A 22264-nucleotide genomic window follows, 5' to 3' on the forward strand; every position below is an offset into this window, starting at 1 on the left:
GAATAAGGCAGGGAGGATGGGATTTGGTTATTTCACCATGGCAGCCAGGGAGATGAGAGAACCCAGGTTTCTGGGTGCGGCTGAGGTAGCCACAGGCGAGGGGAGGTAAGGCTGCCAGAGTGATGGGGCTGCCCAGGGAGAGGGCAGAACCCTGTAAGACACCCCAAAATGTGAGGGGTGAGCTGAGAGACAAAGGAGAAGAACCAGGCAGCCGGAAAGCTTTCTTCCAATGGGGGCACGTTTACTGCCCTCCACTAATCCACCAATCCCCAGCTGTTCTGGAAGCCCGGCCTCCTCTGCGAGGTCCAGGGTACTGGCCGCACTCCCCTGTGGGTGGGTGTGTTGTCCTCCAGCGTCCCCCGAGGACAGGTGCCCCCCACAGCAGTCCTGGCACGTGGGTGCTATTCACGGGGAGGACTGCAGGGGATGACCACCGTGGCCAGGAGAGGAGTGTCGGCTACCAGCAAACCCCCGGCTTCCCCTAAACATTCCTCTCTCCCTGCCCACCCACAGCCAGCCATGCCACCGGGAGCCACTCGCCCCCGACCCCGATTCCAGCCTCCCGAGGCTGCAAGTCAAGTCCGGACAACACAGGGGGACCGCTTTCTGCCTCCTGAATCAGAGGCCCTCCCTGCTGTTCGGGCGGGTGGCATCATGGTGGCCCACCTTCTCCTGAGCTTGAGTTTTGGAGCTGTCACCACACAGGATTCCATCAAATAAGCATCTCCACAGGGACCAAGGACGAAGATCACCCAACCCCGGAGTCAGATCCTGAGCTCTGGAAGTGCCGCCTCCCTAAGTGACCTTGGGAAAGTCTTTTAACTTCTCGCACATTTTTGCAGAGGGGTCCTAGTGAGGATTAAGTAATTCCCTTAAATGCTTACCTTAGCATCGTGCCTGGCACCTGGTTACACATCCAGTTAAGTGGCAATTATTATTATTATTAAAGTGCTTCCTGCAGGCCGATGCAAGTCAAAGCAAACGAAAATGGCTTTGCGGGCTCCCTAACACCTCCCATCCCCACCCCTCCTCCACCACTACCACCCTGGAGTTAATTAAAACCCTCCTTGGGTGTTTTCCAGACAATGGAATTTTACACTTATTCTGGGTTGCAGAATAGAATGGAGGCGGGTTTCACTTCAACTGATAAAAAGCAAAAGGTGCTTGGGGAGGTAGTGAGCTCCCCATTACCTCAAGTGAACAAGCTGGCCCAGACCATTTGGCACTCATGCTCAAGCATAAATGAACATGCATTAATATTTCTCACTACACAACTGTAATTCTCTTAAATGAGCTGGCGATGCCAGTAGGCCGTAGGGCTGTGTCATCATTTGGCAAAATAGAGTATTGATAATCCTACTCTGGCCCTCCAAAAAGGTTTTTTTAAAATTGTATCATGTATCAGTTTGTGATATCCAAAATGTTTTGGGTTTTTTTTCCCTAATATTGTATTTATTTGACAGAGACAGCAAAGAGAGGGAACACAAGCAGGGGGAGTGGGAGAGGGAGAAGCAGGCTTCCTGCTGAGCAGGGAGCCCGATGCGGGGCTCGATCCCAGGACCCCGGGATCATGACCTGAGCCAAAGGCAGACGCTTAACAACTGAGCCACCCAGGCGCCCCTGGATTTTTTAAGATTTTATTTGAGAGACCCGATAAGAGTATGAGCAGGGGGAGGGGCAGAGGAAGAAGCAGACTTGTGCTGAGTGGGGAGCCCAATGCGGGACTCGATCCCAGGACCCTGAGATCATGACCTGAGCCGAAGGCAGATACTTAACCAACTGAGCCACCCAGGCGCCCCTGCGATATCCCAAAACCATAACCCCCAATTCAAAGAGACCCCCCCCCGGATCTTAGGTTCAAAACAAGACACCTGCACAACCTTGTTTGGTGTCCAGTTTGGACCCATCGCTTGTGCCAGAGTCCTTGAATCCTAAACCTGGCTTAGATCCAACGGCAGAAGTCCCAGGGGCAGGACCAAGTGATTCAGCAGCAAGTGCCACTGGGAACGGTTGCAGGACCAATAGGGGAGAGATCGCAGAATAGGACCTGGACTGGGTTGCCGGCAGTCAACTCCACCTCCTGGAGTGCCCGGTACAGCTTGGCAGGGACCTACAAGTGGCGTGATCCCTCTGCCCACCATCAACACCCAACTCCCATCAGCCTTCCCTCCAGGTCTTCAGCCCCCAAGGTAGCGGTCTTGAAATGAGGTGTGTGACGGTGACCTTCCTCCGGGAAAGGTGCAGTGGGGCTCAGGATGTGGGTGTCAAGTAAGGAGTAACAAGCGGAAACTGGAGGGACCCAGGTTCCTGGGACCATACCTCCCCAACCCATCCTCCTTCCCAATCAGCTGAGATGAAACGCTCCCCCCTACTCCCCTCCCACCACAAGAAAAAAGGAGCTGGAGGACATGGAATCAAGTATACATTTTAAAAATTGTTTAATGGAACATAAACTCCTTTAGAAAAACATTCAGCCAGGTGATAACACCCATAGAAAAAAACACCCATCTTGTGTTTATCTTTTTTAATTTGGCATTTGTTATTTGCATTTATATTAAAGCAAAGTGCATCTTTTCTTTATTTTTCTTGTTTATACACATTGCACAATACATAAATAATGATGCTTATAAAACGTCTTTATATTTACAAGTAATAATATATTTATATATAACATAAAATACATTTTTTCTTTAATAAATCTCAGGGTTTTTTTTTTTCAGGAGTCCTTTCTCTCTCAAAGCACTACAATGCTAAATTTCCAATGAGAATGCTTCTCTTGTTCATTTAAACCTTTGTAGTTAGAAAAATAGCTTATGTTAAAGTCTAAACATGCTCATTGAGCTAAGAGCAGTGTCAACGTATCATACGAGTGTATGAGTTGTAGAAGAAATGAAAGAGTTAGGTGTCAGCCCAGGGCGGTACCTTGGGTTATGATGGACCGAATCCTTCTTGGTGGGAAGGGGGGCTGCCGAGAAGTCTCCCTCCCAGGACTGCTCCCCTCGCTGGTCTAACAGCAGAGCTCAACACATAGACGGCAGAGGGGAGCAAAGTGCTGAGCTGGTTTTCTGAGTCCGGGGAAGGGGAAGGGGTGGGGTGGGGGGAGGGGAGGGGAGGGGAACCTGATGTGACCAGGGCAGGGGAGAGGCTGAGGGGCTTGGGAGGGGCCCTGGGTGGGCAATACTACCCCCAGGGAGGCCGGGCAGCCCTCAGGAAGCCCATCTCGGAGATATCCAGGAGCAGATGGCCAAAAAAGACAGACACGAGGACAGCAGGGTGGCTGGACGGGGAGGAAGACAAGCACGGAACAGCTGGTTCTGGTTCAGCCTCTTTGCAGCACTGCTTCTAAGAAGCCTGCAGACAGGCCCCTGTCCTAGAAGGGGAGGGGAGAAACGGGGTGGGAGGAGCGGGGACTGAGCCTGGCTTCTGGCAGCTGTTGGGAACCGCAGCTACCAGCTTGCCAGCTTGCCCCAGGTACTGCCTCTGCCCCGCTGAGCACGTCCAAAGGGCAGGAGAGACGGAGCCTGGAGCACAGACCGCCCCGCAGACGCCCCGGTAAGAAACGCACGCGCATGCGCAGACGCATGTGCACGCGCACGCGCCCACACATCCGCCCTGACAAGGGAATCGAGGACCCCCAAGTGAGGGCCTGCCCCCCATCCTTGTGTGTTTGGTGGTACGGATTCTTGCTTCCCCTTTTCCTACTGGGGTGTTCTACCAGCCATACCCCACCACTCCCCCCAAAACCCCCCCCACTATTCTTTTCATAAGCTATTTCTCAAAGAACAAAACAGAACATAAACAAGAACAAGAAGGGGGGGGGAGAAAAAACAACTACACACGATGACCAAGGAGTCTGCGTGAAAAGCAAGCACTCGGGAGGAAAGTATTAGCAGCAAAGTAGTTTGGACTGGGCCGGCTCGGCTCCCGCCCCATCCTCTCCCCGTTGGGGCTACCGGCTGTTGAAGATGACCTCCAGCCAGCACGGGCAGCTGCTGATGAACTGGCGGGTGTAGCACTGGCCCCAGCCCTTCACGAAGCTGATCTGCACGGTGAAGCCAGTCCACGGTTGCTGCATGAACTCGTGGTCGTTAGGCCGCCGCAGGCTGTATGCTTTCTCGTAGTCAAAAGCCTTGATGGAGAAACCGGGGAACACTTTGTGTACCAACAGCGTCCTGGAGTCCGGGTTGTCCAGTGTGGCTGACTTGATGAAGATGGGGTAACTGCTGCGGTTGTATACCCACACGCCGTCCACCTCCCGCGTGAGCTGGATGCCGCAGCCGATTTTGCTCCGCACCTTCTGCACCAGCTGACTCTTGTTGTCCGAATTGAGCTGTCCGAGGCAAAAGCCATTCCCCTGAGGTAGATCATAGAAGATATCCAGGGAGGGCTCCTGGACACAGTAGAGCCTCCCCACTCTCGTCTTCTCCTCCCAGTATGCCACCACGCACCAGTGTGACCGATCCCCAGGCTCTAGAAGAAGTTGGGAATCTACAAAACAAGACGGCAGACACGGTTGGTGGTGATGGGGGTTGGCGTCTTCCTCTTCCTCCACCAATCAAGGCACACCTATACACACGTAGCCCAAGACCACCTCAGCTCTCATTAGAGAGAGGAGGTGATGGTGGTGCTGGATAAGCGGTCGGGATCAGCAGTCCTAGTGCGGGAGCCCAGTGATGGAAGAACCCGCCTTTAAACACGGGGCTCATGGGGTGCCTCCTCCCTCCACTCCCCCCAACTGGTCAGGGACCCAGGACACCAGCATGTTTGCCTGTGGGGCCAAAGTAAGCCCCATCCCTGCAGAGCTCAGAAGCCAGGGAACCCTTAGTAACTTCACTGGTCCCGGTTTTGGGGGCAAAAGGGCCTTCCAGATGGCCTAGAGTTACAGGCCTTTAAATTCAATGGAACCTGAAAAGCTTGCTGCTCTAAGAGTCCCTGGTCCTCCTCAGGAAGAAAACCAGGACCCAGAAAGCCTGTTGCTCAGGCCCCACAGATGACACAGCCAGACCCAGAACCCAGGTCTCCAGACTCCAGGGTCCCCTACTAGGCGGTGTCTGTGTCTGTCACCGACCTCTCAGATCAGCGCCTCTCGGATCAGTGCCTGCCTCGGTTATAAAGGAGTGCTATCGTATCAAAATCAAAGTGCAGGTGGGTTTGGGGCCAAAACATCTACCTTCCTAATAGAACAAACTCAGCTCTCAGTGTGTCTGTCAGCAGCAGCTCTGTACACAAAGGGTGAATTCAGTCAAAATGCCAAATGACAGCACGCAGATTGGTGTTAACCCAGACTACCTTGACGAAGCTTCCTCCAGCCCAGACAGAAGATTATGTGTCTGCAATGGGTTGACCTTCCCTGAAGTGCCCTTCTCTTCCTGTTGTACCCCCTCTCTCCCCCCTCCCTCCCCAGAAGCATGTAGACACTTTGCCTTGCCCCCTCCAGGTCCCCCCCACCCCCACCCCCAGCTTCCCTAGACTTGGTTCTTCCCACAGGCAGACAGGAGCCTGGGGTGATTCTGGTAAGGTGACTTTCCTAAACAGGCGCTCAGAGCTCTTTAAAGGGGGGGGGTTGGGGGGATCATATGGAGGGAAAGGGAGCCCCAGCGGCTGGCATTCCAACTCCTCCTTAAGCTGGAGCCAGCAAGGCAGGCCCGAGACTGGGAGCCATAAATCTCCCCGGCCGGGCCGGGCCAGGCTGCAGGAACCAGGAACGCTGTGGTTTGTGGTGGCAGGGCGGAGACCGGAAGTCTTGTATTTGTTAACAAAAATGGGGAAAGGCAGGCAGCAGAGGCCTCCTGCCTTCCCCTGCAGCCCTCGCTTCTCACTCACTGGGGGTTCAGGGCCTGAAGGTGGGGGTTGGCTGTGAGATGGGTTTTTTGTTTGTTTGTCTGGCCTTTTTGGTTTGGGAACAACTGAGGGTCGATGCTGATACAGCTTCGCAGCGGGGGGCAGAGGAGGGCTCGGGGACCCACGTCCTGCTGCTCCAGCAGGCTGGGTAAACCCAGGGCAGCTTTGTACACAACTGCTTCCAACCTTTACAGGCATGTCAGGACCTGGGAACCAGTCAGCTTCATTAACTTTTTTTTTTTTTTTTTTAAGCAGCAGTTGTCTTGCATGGAGGTGTTCTGTGAGTAAGTCTGTACAAATGTGCACTGTGACCCACAGAGGCAGCCACACACTCGCCCACCCTGAGTGGCCGCTGTCTCCTACAGACACCCCCCCACACACACACACACACAAACTGGCCTTCTCAAACGCCTACCCAGACAGCTACACGAAATGGGGAAGCTGAGGGCTCCCTGCTCTCAATCGCCCCCCGAAAATCAACCCCAGAAAACTGGCCTGTCACCCCCAAACCATGGTCCTATAAAGCACAAGTGTGAGAGAGGCTGCGTGTCCCTGGGCGTGAGCACACGTGAGTGTGTTATGTGAGCATGTGTGTTTGCGTGCGTACACTCTGGAACATATGGAAAAACGAGAGGGACGAGGGCTCCAAGCAGAGGTGACTCATCAGGCATTAACTTGTTTCTGCAGAGTATCCATCAACTGCTAATAAACTCGTGAGTGCTGGCAATCTTTGAACTTTCTTGTCGAGGAGGGAGTTTGGCTCTAAAGGCTACACCAAAGACCCATAATATCCGTGTAAATAAGAATACTCTGGCGTGCAAGTTTGCTGGGAAGGAGGAAGCCCTCTTCTGGAAGGCACGACCGCCTTGCTGTTTTGGGGAGCAGCGTGTTTTGAAATGTAAGAAGCTGTCGTTTATTATCCCCACTCGGGACAACAAACCTGGTCTGGAAAGAAGACTGGGGGAGTTGCTGGGAGGAAGGTTCAGGAGACCCTCCGTGGGGCCTCACGATACTTTGTTTCATGGAGCTCGGCCCCCCTGAAACCTGGCACCGGCTAGCTGGGAAGAGGAAGATGGCGAGGAGGGGCAGGGTGGGGGCCCGGGATCAAGTTGCCCGAACCAGGCCCACCAGAAAGGGGTGGGCGCCCTGTCTGCCCAGCAGCCTCTGGGGGCAGGGGAAGCCGGGCGGGGACTGGGGCCTGAGGTCGGCTGGACTGGCCGGGAGCCCTGGGGCGGGGGGGGGGGGGGGGGGGGGGGGGGGAGGGGGGGGAGTTCTGGCGGATTTCTCTTTCATCTGTGTAGCCCGCCAGTCCACCCAGCAATTTGCTGCCAGACATCCCTGGAAAAAGCCTTTTTCTGTGGAGGTTAACGGCCCTGCCCAGATCACCAGCGGTATATGGGTGTCCCTGTGCGTGAACAAGACCCCTGGAAGTCCACTAGGTGCCCTAAGCCGCCACAGCAGGACCCTCGCCGGCTCCTCCCCAGTCCTGCCCCACGGTCACCCCCAGCCTCCCTGCACCCGGATACCCCCTCTCCTCACTGCTCCCTGCTCCCGGGCTAGCTCTGCGCACAGGAACATGCTTCCAGCAGAACCATCCCACCAGCGAAGGCCTCTTTACCGCATTACCGTTTCTGGGGGCCCGGGACAACATCCCACGTTGCCAACTCAGAGCTGTGCCCCAAATTCCCCACCATTTGGGCTATTTCTGGGAAACACTCAGCATCATCTTTCTTCAGAGAAGCACAGTTCCCTGAACTGGGCCACAGCCCACAAGCGTCTCCCTGCAAAGGTCTGTGCGAACGTTTAGCTCCTAGAGGGGCTTCCCTGGCCTCAGGGGGAGGAGCGGGGAGGCTCTCACACAGAAAAGGCTCCCTCATTCCCAGGGCTAAGGAAGAGCCTCAGAAGCCTGACTGGCTTCCATGAGGAGAAGCCAAAGGCAAGACTCGCAGGCCCTTGTTAACTCCCCTCAGCTTTACAACCTTTTCCGGTATTTTCAGCAACTTCTCTCCCTCCTCTGAAAACTATATAGGGGCTTGTTTTAAAACCGTATTTGTGCATTTTAAAGCATCCAAAAGAAAAGCTGTGTTGTAAAAAGCCAACTAATCAGATGCCTGCTCACAATTTTTTCTTTTTATTACAGTTTAGGGAATTTTTGGAGCAACCCCAGAAAAATGCTGAATCCGCCTGAAATTCCTTTAAGGTTGTTTTCCCCCTCCCCTTCTTCATTTCCCTTAAAGCATAAAAATCTACCCTTTAAAAGGAAGGGGGGTGGCTGTTGAGAAGGGAAAGGATTTTACTTGTGTTTGCACTTGCATTAGGGAAGACCACTTAACAAGGAGCTCCCTGCCTCTTACAAAGAGTTATTTAATTACCCTGGTCATGAATGAACAGACCTGACCCTTCTAGAAGAGTGGAGGCTCATGAATGACTCTCACGCCTGGGGTTCTCAATGGCAGCGGGTGACCAGACCCCAGGATTTTCCATTTTTATTTGAAGGTGTGGGGACATGAAGAGACAATGGTACCATTTCTGGTCTCTCGCTTACGAAGTCGACCACGAGGGCCAAAGAGGCAGGACCATTCCAAAAAACACCCAGTGGGGCTCTGAGAACAGGGCACGCACAGGAGTGCTGCTGGGGAAAGGGGTCCCCGAGATTCTGGCCTTTCAGGACAGGAACACAGCGAGGAACCAGGCCAGTATAGACAGCCACAGTGATGGGGCCCACTGCGCTACACGTGCCCAACTGCGGGGCACAGGGGGGCGGGAGGAAAAGGTGGGCAAGGAGGGGTCTCACCCACCCTCATCTCTGCGAGGCACTTGGATTATAAAGGGAGATGTCTCGGGGCACCCGGGTGGCTCACTCGGTGAAGCGTCTGCCTTCGGCTCAGGTCATGATCCTGGGGTCCTAGGATCGAGTCCTGCATCGGGCTCAGCGGGGAGTCTGCTTCTCCCTCCCCCTCCCCCTGCTCACGTGCACGCATGTGCGCGCGCTCTCTCCCTCTCTCTCTCTCTCTCTCTCAGATAGATAAAATCTTAAAAAAATAAAAATGAAGATGTGTCTGCTAAAAATCCCACAGTGGGACAAGGCCTGCACGCCCCCTCCCCGGCAGCCCAGCAGAGGGAGACTGGGCAGAAACGGCTGCCTTCACACAGCTGGGTGAGGGCAAGCAAAGGGCACACAGGGAGACACAGAAGTTAAACCCGGCAACCCTGGAACTGGAACGCAAACACGGCCACGCCTCGCCTGCCGTAGGTCCAGGGTCCTCCCTCCTCGGTACTCAGGCGCCACTAAGGGTTGCCTCATCCTGTCCTCCCCCCACCTCAGACATCTCAAAGGTTAACAGCACCCAGTCAGCCCTGTTCCCCACCCTGGTCGGAGAGCAACCAGCGCACTTTGGGGACAAGGACCGAGGTAACAGGGGACCCGAGTGCCGATCCGTCCCATCGCCTCTCAACCCAAACACTCGCAATGAACCAGGAACCCTGCCGGGTCTCTTGTCCAAGACGCAAATGAACTCAAAAGGAGACACGTAAACACTTGCTGAGGTGTCTGGGCTCAATTCGGGTTCTGGAGCAAGTTCTCATCTGCCTTGTTTACGACCTCATCCAGAACACCAAAGATTCCGCCAGGGCTCCCTCGGATTCCTATGGACAACCCTGGGGTTTGGAACAAGTTACCCATAGGGGATGAAACAAACCTGAAACACTTCCGGTTAGCCCTGAAAATGCTGAGACTCAACCCATCACCACTACCCCAAGCTCCTCCACTAAAGAGATCAGGAAACGGGACTCTAGCTGGCAGAACGCAGGGCTGAGAAAGCTGGGCTGTTTTCAGAGCTCTGCAACGAGATCTCTCCATTGAGGTGGCCGGACTGGGGGCGAGGGGTGGGCAGGGGGTACCAAAGGGTCTGCTTCAGAGGCCGGGGTACTCACACCCTGGTCCCTGTGGCCCAACCAGCTGGGCTCCCCAAAACCCGCCCCCCCAGGGAACTCGGGGGTTGTGCAACAGCCCCCACCCCCAGCTGTGGCGTCAGACACCCCGTTCAGACCGACCTCCCATGGTACCTTGGCAGTGACTTAAGCTCTTCCCTAAAACGGAGCTCCCAGGGCCAGCCTCATTGGGCTGCTGTGACAATCTGATACAAAGTGGCCAGGGGCCAGGACCTGGCTTGTGCCTACACATGCTGGTCTCACCTCTCAGACATCTTGTCTTGGGTTCTCCAACTGCTTAGAAAACGCTACCCACCCCCTCTCGCCCCAGGGAAGAGAACAGTCTGGGCCATGCCCGCACCTAATAAGCATTTACTATGTACAGGTCCAGGTGGAAGGGGATCGTGACAACCCTGTGAGGTTGCATCCTATTACCGTCTTTATGTTGAAGAAAGAGGCACAGATCACTTGCCCAACAGAGCTGGAACTCAAGGCCGTAATATTGGCCGGCGTGAGCCGCAGTGGGCAGCCACCTCCGACCTCTGAGGCTCCTGGCCCTTTCCAAATACTAGAGGAAAAAAATTAAGTGTCCTTCGGAACACGCTTTGGAAATCTGACTCCTTCTTTAGGGCTGAGCGTGGGGTCCAGCTCCCCTGCACCAAGCGGGGAATGAACCAGTCTTCTTTGCCAGCAAAGCCGCTCTATGATCTTGGCCAAGTGGCGGCCTGCCCTCCCAGAGGCTCAGTCCGACCCACCCCTCACTAATATGCAGGAGGCTAGGGCACAAGGGGCCCCCTTCGGGCTCTCCAGTCTCTGGCTATACTCTGTGATTCACAGAAGGGCCCGATCAGTAGTAACGCTGGTTCCATTATTTTTACTACCTTCCAGAGAATAAGAAAATCACTTTGGGGAGCCTGGCACATTTTTGCATTTAATTTGCAACAATTAAGACAAAACAAAATCAAAAGGCAAAGGAGATTGGAGTCAAATTTTGCTGTGTCCATCTGTAAACCGGTTTTCTTTTTAAACGTGGGAGTTCTGAACGGCGCTGCTCGTTCCGTCTCCTCATCCCTCGCCCTCAGGAAAAGGTGGATCCCCAGGGGAGGGTCTGCCATATCACCACTATGCTGCCAACGTCCAGCCAGGCCTGGTACCCCTCAAGTTTCTCGCCCATCACCCCACCCTCCTCCTGCGAGCTCTCTCGAGCTCACCGATTTGGCAGATCCTGCTGGTCTGGGAGACTGATTCGTGACTGTGCCTTACAAATTATGATGAGTAATCAGTTACTAAAGCTAAAATGGACTCCCCCCCCCGTTCCTGCTCCCCAAACGGGCCCCACCCCTGTCTCCCAAGGCCCCTCAAATGTCCAAGGCAACAGCCCCCAGCCCGGGGGACCCTTCTAAGAGCAGTATTTGGCCAGCAGAGAATATAATTGAGGGCAGTGCCGGGCAGGGGAGGGAAGCCACACAAATCAAGAGCTCCCGTCTGTCTCGCCAGCCGGGCTGACACGGCTTCCTGTGCCCCAGCCCTCAGCCATGCAAATTATAGCGTGTACCCGGCTGCCTGCCTTCTGAGGAGGCCAGCTCTGCCGGGCTCTGAGAGGACTCAGAGAGGAAGGGTGGGGACTCCCAGCCCGGCCAACTCCATTCATAATATTTACAGTAAATGGGCCTCTCTGGCTGGTGTTAGTGTGCACCCAGTCTCATCATTTCAAGTTTGAAGCTCGACTCTTCCCCTCCAACGTGCACCGTAACGTTCCCAACGTTAGCCCCCCGCAAATAACTCAGCAGCTCTCTTCAGAAAGGGCGTTCACATACCTGCACAGAGACAGCCCCCCACACCTGCATGGCATGTATCTGCGCACCTGCCTGCCCACTGGGTAGGACCCTGGTCACTCCCAGTAAGACAGAACAAGAGGTGGGACCATCACCCAACAGGAAGATGTCCGAAGTCAAATCTCCAGGCTTACCCACCCCCGCCACCTCCCTCCTGGAGAGAGACCAGAGACACCTCCCCGCAACTTCCACATGTGGATTCCCAAGTGGGAATGCATACATGAGTCCAACCGAAGAATCGTCTCTTAAACCACCAAAAGGTCCCTCATTTTCTTCTCCGCGTTGACCCCTTCTGAGTATGTGGGCTACATGTTCAAACTCAGTAAGAATCTTAATAAAAATGGAGGCATACGTCAATTGTTTTACAGGACCTGAGCCCCAGAGGTACAGAGCAGTTCTCGCCCGGTTCTGCAGGTCTGGGGGCTCTGCAGTGAGCTGCTTTTGCTGGGGGACCTCCTTTTAATAGAGCCTCGTGCACACTGACCTCCAGTGCCCCGAAAGGCGGTCCAGTATTACAGGACCCAGACACGGGCCCTGCCCTGCCCCCTCCCATCCCCCCCCCCCCCCAGCTCCAGCTTTTCTAGAGTGTAGGAAACCCGTCGAAGACGTGGAAAAACCCAGGGAGAAACAAAAGTCCTTTTCATCCCTCCCCCCCCCCCCCCGCAGCTTCCCTTGTTCCATAACAATTATGAAAACTGTTGGATGGGATGGCATTTTGAACATTTACTGCATTCCGGCCAGTAAATTCCAAGGCAGGATCTGATGGAAAAGCCTCCCTCTCTGGCCAGCTCCTGGCTCCCCGCCCCCCTGCTCGCTCCCAGAGCCGTCATTCCTCCTCTTTCTTTACAACCCAACACCAGGGCCTGGCCAGGCCAGGCCCGCACTGTACTCACAGGGAAAAACAACAGTACGACAGACTGGAGACAGTGTGCAGACTGGAAAAGTTAATCATTACTTCTGTCTACCTCTGTAATCTAATCTCTCTGGCTTTGACACACTCACTGTTCAGCCACCCCAGCCCTTTCACCCCCAAAGCACCCAGGGCCTCCCAGGCCCGGGGGCCCACCCCGTGAAAGAGGAATGAAGCCCCCCCCCACCCACCGCTGCCGGACTGCCATTGGACGGCCCCTGGAGCCCACCATAAATCACCAGCTGCTTGGTGCTGTGTGCCCCCACATTTTAGAGGGCTACAGGCCTCACATAAATTGGGGTTCCAATCTGGCTTATAGTAGGGAAGGCCAGGCCACCCCCCATCAGACTCAGCAGCCCCACACCCTGAGCCAGGGCTCCGCCTCAAACCCACCCAGCTGCATCCAGGAGCATGATGGCCAGTCTGACTCCCCCGCCCCACACCATAGGTTCGGGGACACACACGGCAAGATGGCGCTGCCCTAGGATGCTGGGGCAAAAACTAAACCTAGGGTTACCACATGACCCAGAAATGTATCCAGAAGAGTCTTGAGACTATTTGCAAGCATGTTCACATTTTTCACAACAGCCATAAAGTAGAAGCAACCCAAGTGTGTCCACTGAAGAAGGAATGAATAAAGATGTAGAGACACACTAAAAAGGAAGGACATTCTGGCGCGGGCCACGAACCCTGAGGACACGCTGTGGACTGAAGTCAGCCAGCCACAGGTCACATCCGGGATGACTGCATTCCTATGTGGTACCTAACGTAGTCAAATGCAGAGACAGGAGAATGGTGGCTGCCCAGGGTCGGGGGCTGGCTGGGGGGTTAGGGTTTCGAGGGGTAAGAGTGTCAGTTCAAGAAAGAGAAGAGGTCCTAGAGAAGGACGGTGGGGGTGGCTGCCCGGCGAGCTGACGGACTCATGCCACTGAGCTGTGCACTTCAAAACAGGCATGATGGGAAACGTGGGGTATATTTCGCCCAAAAAGAAGTTAGAAGGGAAAGGAAAGGGAGAAAGGAAAAAGAAAAAAGATCTGAAAATAGAAGAGAAGGCCCCGCCTCTCCTAATGCTTTCCGATGCTCCCCATTAACCTGGAGGCCTTAAGTACAGGGGATTCACCGGTGGGCTTCCGCCCATCACAAGCATAAAGGCTCCCTGGAAATGTATGCAAATTTTGGTATGCATAATGCATTTTATGGGGACAGATTCCTCAACTTTCATTCTTGGGAGAGTTTGCAAGCCACGAGAAATGCAAAGAACTATAATCTTTTTGTTCGAGAATGCAAGAGGCCATTAACTACCCACCACCTCAGCAACAGGGGGTCTCATTCCCACCCACCCTCAAATCCAAGAACCAAAGACCACACGGATCACAGGATGCCTTGCAAGATTCTGCAAGAGGGCTTGGGAGAGACCAGGTCCAACAGCTTATTTTGCAGATGAGGAAACTGAGGCCCAGGACAGGTGAGGCCCTGTGGGCCAAAGGCCAAAAGCCCCACCTTCAGCCCCTAGGGACAGACACCTGGGGGGCGCTCTCCTGCCCACTGTCATTCTCCAGGCCCCCTCCCAGGACTTGGGGAGACCAGGAGTTGGGGGTTGGGAAGACTCACTTCTGAATCTCTGCATGCCCCCCACCCCAGGCCTCTTCCCCCAGGAAACATCCCCCAGCAGGGTCTTCATTGTGACCCCACTGAGCTGGAGATGGGGCCCATCTCTTTTTAAGAGCTGTACTGTGCACCCAGCTCACAGGAAGACCCAACTAGTTCTTTTCGCTCTGGGTTACTGATTAATGAGGAGGAGCCAGCAAGGCCTGGCTAAGAGGGTGCCCTGGGGCCGGCAAGGTCCCCGAGCACCTTTTCTAGACCCTTCCCGGCCTCCGCAGTTCACTTCGCCTACTGGGGAAAGAGACACTTCCAACTTCATTAGGGGCTTGGAAGAGTGGAAGCTGGGGGAAAGGGTGGCAGGGGCCGCTATGTGACCTCTGAGTGGCAAACACGGAAAGGTGCGTCCACAGAGAGCACCGTCCTAGCTTGGCGTCATATTGTTTCTGTTCCTGTTGAGCAGCCATCTCAAGTTCAAAGTAAAAAGGCGATTCTGAAATGAACAGCCCCGAGAACCACTCACAGTCCCTGGCCAGTGAACTAAGCTGTCTGCTGACAGAAACTCCCAGCCTGACAAGATGAAACTGGAGTGGAGATCAGTTCTTCCCTTTTCTGCCCTGGCTCAAACCCCATGCCAAGGCAGCTCTCAGATTGTTCTGGCCGGTGGGGTTCCACAGCGGAGCGAGAAGATCAATGAAATGAGTGGCCTCCACGAACGGAGCCCTCCGTTGGGCGGGGTGAGCGTGGAAATGAACAGGCTTTGGTCACTGCCTATTAGATCACCTCGCACAAAACCACCGCGGTGGGCCGGGACCTCCCACACGGCCCTGGCACCTCAGAAAAATGGGCTTGACCGGCAAATTTAAAATTAAAAAGCCAAGCTGCATCCCCAAATGGTCCTCGTGAGAATCAAGCCCACCAGAGTTCTAAAAGGAAAGTCAAGCTCTAGGGCTTTAAAGATTGCCCGCCTGCCCTGTGGCTGTCAAAACATTCTAACAACTATCTTTCCAGACACCTGTGTCTGTGCTGAGCTCCCCCGCCCCCACCCAGGGCTGTGGTCCCACCACAGAGCCAGTGCATGGCTGGTCACCTTCCCGCCACACTGCGCACCCAGGTGCTACCAGGGTCTGGATTATAACTGTACCTCCTAATGTTACTGCTGTTCCTTTAACAATCAAGGGGAGGATGGAGGGGGTGGGGCTGGAACCAGTGGAGACAGACCTCTGTTTATCCGCAAGCTGTGTTCTATCTCAACTCTCAACAGACCACACAACCAAGGCAAAAGCCGGTGACAGAAAGGCTCTGCCTACCCTGCATGCTCAGACAATCACCCCAGGGGCCCATCCCTGCACTTCTGCTGTGTCTTACAACACCTCACCCCATGGCCCGGCTCTGAGCCCCAGGGCCCCGGCTCCTCCTGTCCTGTAGAAACTGCCCGAGAAGCTGCCCTCCGTCTGTACTCCAGACAGAGCCAAATCCCGTTCAAGAGCCCTCTACCTCACTGACCCAAAAACACCTCTAGACAAACCACCACCTTTCTACCAGGGGCCCCAAAACTGCATCGTCCACACCTTGCAGAGCCGGGCACATAGTAGGTGCTCAATAAATCATCCCTAAATGAATGAACCAGAGACCGGCGGGCTTCTCCCAAAGCAGTTGGCCCACCCAGCTTTACACCTGCCAGAGGGAGGTACAAGTGGGTACAAGTGAACCTAGCTGGGAGGGCAGCATGCCTTCCAGCCAGGGGTCAGCCAGAAAGGCCCAGGCCCCGTCCCAGCGCTCGGTGGGGGCGGGAAGAGAGAAGCCCCTGTCCTCACCTACTTTCCAGCCAGCTGCGGCAGATCCACAGAGGTGTTTCCAAGCCAGGCGCCGGCCCGGCAACCTCTGTGGGCACACCACCTGCCCACAGCATTCTGCCTTGGCGTCCTGCTCTGTTTGGACAAGTTACGCTCACCGAGTGTTCAACAATGCTCTTACACACCCCAGGGCTCTTGTTGTGTTATGAAAACAAAACAATGTACGCTAAGGAAAAAAAGCTGGGGTGGGGGGCAGGAGTGAGTGGGGAGCAAGCAAGCCACATACAAATCTCTTTCTGGTCTCCAACCTAAAGGGGGCCCCTTATAGCACGGGTTGGGGCACTGGCCCGTGTCCTCAGAACAATGACATCATCAAAGGGGGCGGAGACTCAGAAACCCAGAGATGAGTAAATGGAAACTGTGTTTTTACACCCAGGACAATATAACCACCTACTTCTCACACCGCATGGGCCTGTGGGCGCGTGGGCAAGCCCTCTTTCTGGGGGAAGCTTCTGGGTGACTGGGGGGCCCCATCACCCCCGTCTCCCAGGGCAGAGCACAGCTGTACCAGGGGAGCTCTGAAGCCCGTGTCCCCTCCACTCCTCACTAGTGCCCTAGAAATATAGTCTCAGAAGGTAAGGAATTCCTGGGGGTTGCGGGGGTGGACACGGGACCGGGCTCTGTGGCTGGAAAACTCAAGGCAGCCTCGACTCCCCACCTGCCCCAGGCCAGGCACCCACGTTAGGGGAAGGCAAGGCTGGGGTGGAAAGCTGCGGGCATGAGCAAATTCTTACCTACTACCCCCGACCAAAAAAGTAAGAGTTTTTTTTTTCTTTTGCAAGTTAAAACTGAGCTAATGACACTGGGTGGGGCTCAGTGTCGAGGACCTCGAGCAGCCAAACCAAAATCCACTTCCAGCCAAGAGCTGCTTGGCTTCACCATTTGGGGAAGGAAGCTGAAAAAGTCATGAAAGATTCTTTAGTGAACCAGGAAATTAGGCTGCAGTTAACATTTCAACTGAAGGTGACCCTTCTGGTCAAATATTTTTTTAAATAATAAAAATAACAAAGTTCTCAAACAGCCCCTTTCTTAAAGAAAATGGCCTGAAAGTTCTCATGGGAGTGGAAGGGAAGGAGGGGGGAGAACACCCTAAGAAACAACAGCAACAAAAAAACCCAGGGCTGGCCACCTCGTTGCCACTACCTTTCGCGAGCAACTTTTTTCTGGAGTTCTTATAAGAGGAATGATGCAATTTCCTGTCTTATCCCAATATTTCCTGTTCGCTTACAAGGTGAAAGTTATCATTCTGTTTTAAACAACTGTCCTCAACTCCACAGCAAGTTTCTTTTTTTCATCCAGTGCCCGACTCCCAGCACAAAATCTCTCCACCTTAGAATATAAACATTATCATGTTCTACACCTTTAAAGAACTGGCTTCGTTAAAAAGGTTCTCATCTCTGTGTGGCAGACAGAATTCCCGATCGCAGCTTCCCCATCCCAGATCCCCAAGGACACCCCACGGGGAGACGTGGAAGGGGTCAGGGGAGCCCAGTGTGTTTGGGTAGAGCCGTCGCTGACAAAGTCAATGTTGCTTTCTTGGTGTGTTAGCCACTAAATTGAGAACTGTGCCTCAGCAGTTAATAATATCTTCCCGCTGAAAATAGCCCAGAGAGGAAGCCTCTCTGTGACAGTAGGCACCCGGCCAGACTCTGGGCTAGCCATTCAATCCCGAGCGAGGAAGATGGTAGGACCAGTGGTGACCTCCCAGTGGCTGCGATGTACAGTAACCTTTCACGAGGTTCCTGCAAAGGGAGGGCTCCCGGGCAAGTCACCCGCCTCCCTCTGCAGCCCTATAACCTCAAGCAGGGATGTCACACGGACTAGGGACCCTGGCATGAGAGCCAGGGGAGGGGTCTGGATCACCAAGAAGGGGCAGGGGGGCGGGGGGGGGCCCAGGCTTTGGGGGACAGCCCTTGCATCATGCTTGGTTTCCAATCCCCAGGCTGGCCATGACCTGGGGGGAAAAAGTATCTGGGGCAGACAGAACAAGTGCACTCACTTCCGCTGCAGAAAGGTCAGGCTTGGAAAGAACCACAGAGAACTTTCCTGCCTCTCATTTCTGCAACCCACATGGAAAAGGGAAGGTAAAAAAAAAAAAAAAAAAAAAAAAAAATCAACACGGAGAAGCGCCTGCTTCTCCCCACTTCTTCAGGGAGTTAAGAGTCAGAGAAGACTGGCTCCCGGCCCATCAAAGGGAGCCCCCCAACCCAGGAGACCTCAGAGGTGCTTTGGGAACGAGTGTCTGTCTAACAGTAGCTCCCAGGCACCTAACACAAGTCTCTCCATTTTTATTCTCTGGAATCACTGTCCTTGATTATCCAAATATCTGCACACATTGAAAAGCTACCACAGGGAACTTATGTACCTTTTAAAAATTGTGGTAAAATACCCATAACATAAAATTTACCATTGGTGACATTGAGCTCATTCACAGAATTGTGTAACCATCACCAGTTCCGTACGTGGTTCCAGAACACTGTTATCACCCCAAAAGGAAACTGTCTCGCCGGTCACTTTTACAGTGTCATTAACAACAGCAAAATTAACTGAGGGAAGGCGTAAAGTCAATCAAGCAAAAATCTCATTTGAGAAGAAGTTCATTCAGCAAGATCCTCAAATTCTTCACTAGAGAGAATACACAGAATCACAGGACACCTGCCACAGAATCACAGGACACGTTCGCGGCCACCAAGAGAAGCCACCAGATGACAGGCCCCGCAGGAACACAGACCCCTCTGCCCCTCCTACCAGAGGTTCCTCAACTTGTCAGCACACTTGCGATCACCTGGGGACCTTCACAAAATACCGATGCTGGGCCCCCACCTGCACACTCTGATTCAGAAGATCCCAGGGTCTCTAACGTGCAGGCAAAGTCTGGGACCACCACCCTAGGCCTCGCCTCCCCCCCACCTGCTTTGAAGTTGCCACCACGGGTTCCAAGCCCAGACTGAAGTGGACAGCATCAGCACGGCGGATCAGTGCACACTGGCCAAGAGCAGGATTTGGGGACAGTACAGCAACAATAAAGATGCAAAAGAAGCCGAACTTGATGGCACTTCTTCCCTTTCCACTGTCCTACTGGCTCGGAGCTTGCCAGAGAGGCCCCACAGGTCTAAAGTCCACCCATCTACAGCCAGGCTCTGCTAAGGAAAGGTCCAAGGGGGGCAGTGAGATTTAATGTGCTAGACTGTAGCCAGAAGTGACCCTGGAAACGGGCCCTCACCTGGCCCCCACCCCCTTTGCTAGGAGGCCCTGTTCTGCCTCAGTTGACAGGATGCAGGAGGCAGAAGCCCGTCTAGTCTGGCCAGGAGAGCAGCCCAGATTTGCTTCAGAGAGCTTTAAGGGCTGTCTCCCTGCACTTAACCCCTGCCTGACTACCTCATTCTTTCCAGACAAAGGGGATTTCATGAGTGAGCCCTCATCCAGGGCTGAGAGCATGGCCTCGAGCATTGCAGAAGCCTGAGCAGCCGTCCAGGACTGGTCTTCACGGGGGAGTGGGTGTGCACCAGGTGAGCTGGCCCAGGCCCCTAGTCATTACACTGGCATTTAGGGAGCTGTGGGCTGGGTCCCTAGAGATCCAGACTGTCTGCATCTGGGGGCTAAGGGAGTGGGTAGGTAAGGAGCTCACTCATGGTCACATGTGCTGGTGCATCTGACCCCCCCCAGAGCCCGTGCTCTTGGCCGCTCGGATGACCTCAATTCTCTTCCTCCTTCTCCTCCTCCACCACCCCCACCACCACCCCCACCCCCACCCCCACCACCACCACCCCTGGCATCAGAAACCTCAGTGAAACCACAAGCTGTTTGTTCCCAGGCAGAGGAAGGAGACATGAAAAACACAGCGACAGGCACCCAGGTCCAGTTATTCCCAGTGTGCCATCACCATTCCAAGCCAGACAGTAAGTAACTGCTCACATGGAGCTGATGAACTTTGCTTAAAAACAAGATAGAGCAATCTTTCCTAAGCTACTTGGTTTGAGCCTAAGTTGACCATGGACTGAGCCAGAGCACGTTTCTAGATTACAGAGGTAATTTTGAGGACTTCTTTCTCTGTAGCTATCATAGATGCCAGCAAGGACCAAAGAGAAGGAAGAGATAAGTCCCAGGAGTGCACGGTGACCTAAGGACACTGCCCATCACCCAGAAGTGGGAACCAGAAAGTATACATGGTTCTTAAGACCCTCCCTTGGACTGGTGGAACAGTGTCTCTCCAACAAGCATGACTCTGCACAGCCAAGAGCTGGGGCTCCCCCAAGACACATCAGTACCTATGTCACGACTGCCCCCACTTCCTTCCTTGAATTCCATGCTGGCATCTCTCTTAAAGTTGAAATAAACTACAAACTGCTGGCCTCCAATCCCTGCCCCAATCCGGGGAGGGACATACGGCCAGCTCCAGACATTAATATGTACAGGGAGGAGGACCCAGAACTTGCAGGCGGGAGAGACGGTGTTCCTCCAACACACCCAAACCAGGACAGCAGATGAGCTAAATCAAAGCCCCACCAGGAACTCCAGATGGAGGCTGCAAAGATGGCAGCTTCTAGCACATGCTTTTGATTACCAGCGATAAGGTGAAAGCTCTGGGAGCGAAATGCTCCCGCTTCCACCACCCAGACGAACCTAGAAGCTTCCCCTCCACATCAGACCTCTCCAGGGTGGGTCTTCCCAGGCCAGGACACGCTCCAGGAGCAAGGGCCTACTCTGGAGTTGCATGCCTTTCAAAAGGCACTATACACACACAGCTGAATCTGGAGCTGCCAAATCAGAGTCCAGAACCCATCCACAAACACGCCCCCACCGCCGAAGCACATATCCTCATGGGAAAGCTGCCCTGCCGTCCAGCTACCCCAGGTGGGCATCAAGAGAAATCCAGGCCTATCCCACGGCCTGCCTGGGGGCCCCTGCCTGCTCATGCGTCTGGGCACGGGACCGTCTATCTGTACGTCTGCAGCGCACGCGCGCGCACGCACACAAAACCATGCCCACCAAGCAATCCATCTGTCTCAGAGAGCCGGCTGTCAGAAATGAAAGTACAATCTCCTGGAAGCAAGTCCCAGCCTTCTAAAAATGTGCCGGTTTTCCCAGACTGAGGAAACTTGCAGGGGTGGGGTATGTTTCCCTGCAAGTCCCGAAGGCCTGGGCCCATGGCCTCCCCGGCCAGACGCAAGCTGCAAGGCTGGATTCCAAATGCAGCCAGCGGGCCTGCTCAAGGCTCCCACCCACCCACTCCCCTTCCCTGCAGGAGAGGGAAGGGCCAGCCTCGGAGTCACCCCGGCAGTTCAGGAGGGGAATGCCTTGGAGCACACCCCCACCCCCACCTCCGAGGCACCACATTTTCACATTTGGCTGTTTTTTCTTTCCCTTCTTCCCTTGCCAAGAGAATCAAGCCCTGGCTCCCGCTCCCGACCTCCCTCCCACCCTAAACTGAGCCCCATTCATTAAGCCCGCTCTCAGCCAGGGCAGGACAGGAAGGAAAACAGCACACAGGGCCTGTGAAAGAGACACTGAGAGAGGTTATTCCAAGGGGGAGGAGGGGGCAGATCCTTGTGGGCGCTTTCACTGCTCCCCACCTTGATGCCCACTTGCCCCCTTCCTGAAGCAGGCTCCCACCCTCCAGCCTCTGCTAACCCTTCCCCCCCCCCCCCCCCCCCCCCCCCCCCGGGCAGCCTCGTCCCACTCGGCCACAGGCCCTGCCCCATTCAGCCAGGCTGCCCCCACAGCCCCCACCAGCCTCATCCTCCAAGGCGGACACACCCAGGCCACGTCCCCTCCCCCCATGGAAAGATCAACTTGGGGAGGAGGAGGTTTGGGCTCGCTCCATTTGCAAAACCCTCGTCCTGGACCAAGGCCATTAAATCTTTTCAGGGGGCACTCTTGCTCCAAAGGGTGTAGCCCCGGGCTTTCTCTGTGCCCATCACCTCCCCTCTCCTGACACCCCCAAACCACTGGGCACCAACCCAGAAATCAAGGTTCTTCAATTTCCCCCCACAGCACATTATTAATAAACTGCTCCAACTCTGAACAGAAAGAAGAAAGAGCTCAAACTTTGAAGCCTTGGGAATTAGTAAATTAAGAGCTAAAATTCAAAACAAATGCTCTTTCATGTGGAGGCCCCCTGGTCTTTTTCCTTTTGCAGTTTTGTTAAACCATTCGATCCCTTCACAGACAACCACTCCTCCCTAGCAGCTCCTTAGTAATCTAAATGGTTGCAATTACCTTAGGGGGTGGGGATGGGGGGGAGCGGTTAATCACTGTTTTATACACACACACCCCCTCCCCTTTTCTTT

The 22264-nt window shown here is 54.4% G+C and overlaps 1 protein-coding gene across 5 annotated transcripts in view; it reads right to left on the reverse strand.

Annotated features, from left to right (window-relative positions):
- Positions 1–2422: 2422 nt before the first annotated feature.
- SMAD7 (SMAD family member 7) overlaps positions 2423–22264 on the reverse strand; it is a 30648-nt gene continuing 10806 nt past the window's right edge. For 2 of the 5 annotated variants that reach the window (XM_027577183.2, XM_027577182.2), the window contains exon 4: positions 2423–4488. In XM_027577183.2, coding sequence (XP_027432984.1) covers positions 3950–4488 — 539 coding nt within the window. In that variant the 3' untranslated portion in view covers positions 2423–3949. The remainder of the gene's footprint in view (positions 4489–22264) is intronic. The other 3 variants (XR_003517109.2, XM_027577185.2, XM_027577181.2) reach the window with 3 other exon arrangements.

This window comes from Zalophus californianus, chromosome 14 (assembly GCF_009762305.2).
Source record: "Zalophus californianus isolate mZalCal1 chromosome 14, mZalCal1.pri.v2, whole genome shotgun sequence".
NCBI classification, from domain to species: domain Eukaryota; kingdom Metazoa; phylum Chordata; class Mammalia; order Carnivora; family Otariidae; genus Zalophus; species Zalophus californianus.